Source organism: Zingiber officinale, chromosome 1A (assembly GCF_018446385.1).
Source record: "Zingiber officinale cultivar Zhangliang chromosome 1A, Zo_v1.1, whole genome shotgun sequence".
NCBI classification, from domain to species: Eukaryota; Viridiplantae; Streptophyta; class Magnoliopsida; order Zingiberales; family Zingiberaceae; genus Zingiber; species Zingiber officinale.
The window spans coordinates 17,372,475-17,377,215 of NC_055987.1; the positions used below are offsets into that span (position 1 = coordinate 17,372,475).

The 4,741-nt window shown below is 37.0% G+C and overlaps 1 protein-coding gene across 1 annotated transcript; it reads left to right on the plus strand.

Annotated features, from left to right (window-relative positions):
- The first annotated feature begins 2,483 nt into the window (after window positions 1-2,483).
- LOC122000645 (LOB domain-containing protein 1-like) lies at window positions 2,484-3,836 on the plus strand. The gene is made up of 2 exons (XM_042555034.1): window positions 2,484-2,798; window positions 3,237-3,836. The coding sequence occupies exons 1-2, from the start codon at window positions 2,544-2,546 to the stop codon at window positions 3,588-3,590; spliced, it is 609 nt and encodes a 202-aa protein (XP_042410968.1). The 5' UTR covers window positions 2,484-2,543; the 3' UTR covers window positions 3,591-3,836.
- Window positions 3,837-4,741: the final 905 nt, after the last annotated feature.

Consider the following 4,741-nt stretch of genomic DNA (forward strand, 5'->3'; position numbering starts at 1 on the left):
CGGGAGGAAAATGTCTTACAGTGCATTGTAGCTGAGAATCAACCGTGAATGCGTGAGAAACTGCATAGTATCTTGTTGCTGTACCATAGCCCGAGGGTGTGAGTAGGGAATTGTAGACACTTGATACCTTGCAAATTTAATTAAAATTCTGGTTTTCTAACAGCTAGTTTTATTGCCTGGTCAAGAGGTTTTGCTGATGTACAAGTCTCCAAGTTTGACTACTTACTATTCTTCCGAGTATATCTTTTTCTGTCCATTAATCAAAAGCCAAGGGCACACAGTCAGATGCTCTAAAAATTTGGAAGGTTATGGAAACTTAATGCACAATTAGTTCATCAATCATCATTAGCTTCAATCTGAGTTATTAGCATTGCAGGAGTACTACTGCTAGCTTACATGTAAATGTAGGTTGGACTAATTAGCTAGGAAGAAGGAAAGTTGAACAGAATCCAATTCCATCTTAATTCTACCACAAGTCCACAGTTTCTTCCAGCTTGCATTACGTAGGAACACTGATAAATTCAAAGGTTGTATGGTCGGATAAAAGGCTGCTTTCTTGGGCACAACGTGCATGCAGGGCATCAGCTCCTCCCAATAAATTCAAACACAGCTTGCTTCCCACTTCACGGACAGGGTCATTGACGAAGAGTGGCAGGTGATGACTTGTGATATACATAATATACCTTTAAAGACAATTGATAAGTCATCTAACGTCCAATTCAGTTTGGTGAACTAATTAATTTTTCTGCTGTCTGTTTAAGGTCGAGTCAAAAATTGTTGGAAGAATATTTGAATTTCTCAGCACTTATAATATTCCTATAAGATTGACTTCGATATGCATAATTAAAAATATATTAAATAAGTGTCTCAGATGTTTAAGATGCTATTCCATTTTCCAGTTTTTCACACTGAATTATTTTCACCAATTGGCCAAGTTGCTTTAAGAAGGATTAGTACTTCTACTGTAGTTCTAATACCTTGATCTTTATGCGCTGTGTTTTGTTAGATTTGTCGTGGATCACGCATTTATCATTCAATTAATTCTTTGTCAAGATTTAGCCTTTCAGCTTTTATATCCTATTTAACTCAAGCCTGTTTAAGCTTGTCGTTGTCGTCTTATAATAAGAGTGCCAGTCATGTGTCAGGAGTGACTGGAAGTCCAGATTACTAAGTGGGTTAGTCTTCCTATAATTATGGGGAAGAGTAAGATCAACCATTCTTATTATCTCAAAGAGACAAGAAAAACAATCTTATTGTCTCTTTATTTTTAAAGAAAGATATACAGCCTTATCAATGGAAATTAACTTTCCCCTGATTTTATAATATTATGTGAACCAATGGATTTATTATAGACTACAATTTTCTCTGATATAGTTTAAAGTACGATGCAGTTTTCTAAACGTATCTCAAATAAATAGGCGTTGTCAGTAAAAAGTCAGGGAGGAGCTTGATCAAAGTGCATGATTGGCTAAAGGCAAGAATTGCTGGAGTTCTTCATGACACAGGCTCTGAACTTTGGGGTGTCATCTTGCTGCCAGATGACCTTCAACAAGAAAAAAGGTTTCTAAGAAGCCGAATTTCGGAGAACTAGAGGCTCAATGGTATAGTCTTGTGCAATTAATGCATACCTGGAGACTGGAGTCGCGAAAGGGTCCTTCATATGTATTAGAATTTTTTGTGAGGTCGACCCAAGCAGATTTCCTTCCTAATGAACGTGGTTTAGTGGTAAACGTATCCACGTCATTACTAATGATGGACCACAACTGTGTGCATACTTCACTTCCTTTTATACTTTTACACTTTAATTAATTAATTAATTAATTAATCAATCAATCTCTAGATAAGGCTTATCGATTAATCACATGGGGATAAAAATTCCCATGTTGACGCTTTCTGACGATATCTGAGCGGTGCCGGAAATGACGGTTAGGCAAAGATCCAATCGATTAATGACACGGAGGATTTATAGGAGGCCTTCTTTAATAACATTTCATAAAAAATGTGGAACTTTCTTGATCAAGCTAAACAACGTAGCTCTTATAGGTACCCATATAAAAACAAGTTTGATTGCTTCTCTTAATCTTTAATGCTATCAAATTAATATTCAACTTTCATTATTCCGAGAAAAGCTCAAGCTTTCTACTAGGAAATTAATCAATTTTGTAATACATATAAAATCGCAAACTGATACTTAGCCTTATATATATTTTTTTCCTTTGAAAAAAAGACCTTCAATCGAAAATCGAGAATCTAGAAGAATTCCCTTTGTCCTTCTGCTGTAAACAAAAATTGACCACAAAATGGAGGCCTAAAATTTCCAAACACGAGCTAGCATTCGCCAGCTAATTAATCAAGAAGTGTAAACTGCAACTGGAGATTTAATGCCAAAAATTCCGAGCTGCCGGGGTCAAATTCGTCTTACACATGACGTCACTCTCTCCTTCCCTTTCCCCTTCCCTCTATATATTTATTCTCCGGTGGCTCAATTATTCCACTAGACTGCGGTGCCCTCTCTCTCTCTTTCTATCTCCTCTCCCAACGCCATGGAGTCTAGTGACGTCACCGCCAGTTTCCACCACTTCTCCAACTCTTCTAATTCCTCCCCTACGTCGTCGTCGCCCATCTCGTCCCCGCCGGCGCCGGCCCTGATCCACAGCCCCTGCGCCGCCTGCAAGATCCTTCGCCGGCGGTGCGCCGACAAGTGCCTACTCGCGCCTTATTTCCCGCGAACGGATCCTCTCAAGTTCACCACCGCGCACCGCCTCTTCGGCGCCAGCAACATTATCAAACTCTTGCAGGTATACTAGATTAAATCGATCAAATTTAAGAATTCCGCTCTAAAAAAAATTAGATTTAGGTTCCAATTCCGGAACACAAATTATTAGCATTTCATTAATAATTCACCCATCGCTGTCGTCAAGTAGAACTTCAATTTGACTTCTTTGGGATCACGCGAAATATTAATTAGGCCATTAAATAATAATCTTTCCCTGAAAAAAGAAATTAATTAATTCTTTCACAGCATGCTGTTTGGCCAAGTCTCACGCATTCTTTATTTACCAGAAGATATTTGCCCACACACCACTCTTAAACTAATTAGTGCGACAAATTAGAGACAATGACATGACAATTCAGTTTGAAGAAATTAAGTCTGGCTATTAGCGAATCAAAACTTAACATTATTATAGCCTTATCATGGAATCTCAAACCATTGGAAACCTTTTAATAAATGGCAGGATTTGCCAGAGAGCCAGAGAGCCGATGCAGTGAGCAGCATGGTGTATGAAGCCAGCGCCCGAATTCGCGATCCAGTTTACGGGTGCGCAGGCACGATATGCCACCTTCAGAAGCAAGTCGGCGAGCTTCAAGCTCAACTGGCCCGGACTCAGGCCGAGCTCATCAACCTCCAAGCTCAGAACAAGAACTTGCTCGCCCTGATTTGCATGGACATCGAGCAAGATTCCTCCTCTCAACAACCCGATCCAATTCCAAACTGCATGTTTCAGAACAATGACTGCTTCCTCGAAGACATCAGCCAGAGCTACGTATTTGCCAGTTCCTCCGGATGCGAGCCGTCGTGGGACATATAGAAAATTTATATAATTAAATCCACAAATATATATCTATGTTCATAGTAATTGATTGAAGCTTAACTATTGTTAAGTTTGATCTAAATCTAAATCTAAATCTAAATCTAAAATCCTAGCTATCTAATCAGGCTTCTAATCAATTACGGCGATAATATAATTAAATAGGAGAAATGGACGAAGTGTATTTATGCTTTATTGTATAATTAATTTTAAGAGATTAATGTTAACATTTTTTTCCCCTTCTGAGTTGCTCACTTCATGTGCAATGCAGTCTTGATAAAAGCTTTTGTTTGTATAGAGACTCTTAAATATGTTTTTTTTTCTTCTAAATAATTCAATTCTCTAAAAACACCCAAGAGACTCATTTAATAATTAAAATGTGAAAAATTATCGGGAAGGGTCTTGGAAAGTTGCCCCTTAAATCCAAGTATTGAAAATGACTCATATCTACCGTGTAATGAGTGTCAAAAATAAGACAATATTTTCCTCGAGAGGACCAGAATTTCATAAATATTTCCAGACTCCTTTTTCTATAACTTCATGCAGACTCTTCCATCTAATTTATGGGTGTAATATACTTAAATATTCCAACAACTAATAATTAATCTCCATAATAAAACATAACTTATTGGGACTAATTGTCCTAAATCTACATTTTTAGGTTAGTTAACTTGCCAGCGCTGTTTTTTTTTTTCATCTAATTAAGATGTCACATTCATGCACGAACAAAAAATTGATGAATGAAATAATACCTAACTTGGAGCGATTGATTCAGCTCTATGTAAGTTTTCCATCGATAAATCGGAAAGTGCTCATGATGGACAATTCAAAGTTCAGTATCTCATGATTACGTGTTTCATTTAGAGGAATAATTTCTACAAATATATTGTATTTAAGGATGATGTCTGAATAATAAATTGATTCTCTTGTACTGCATCATAATACTGGATTTATGGTTAACAATTTGACATGTTCTGATGAGTTTCCTCGAAAAGGACAATTGATTAATGTATGGTCGTGTTATCATCATGAGATTTGAGGGTCAAATCTCAACTAGTACCTGGATATTCAAGACTAATAGTCATCTACTATTCTACTATTTAAAATTAATAGTTATTCATGATTTACCTTTTTCGTATTAATTTAGAGAT

Excerpts from the sequence above, each read along its gene's own strand:
- LOC122000645 (XM_042555034.1), top strand. The coding sequence starts at position 2,544 with ATGGAGTCTAGTGACGTCACCGCCAGTTTCCACCACTTCTCCAACTCT. Across the intron at positions 2,799-3,236 it reads ACATTATCAAACTCTTGCAG|GATTTGCCAGAGAGCCAGAG; the intron begins GTATACTAGATT and ends AATAAATGGCAG.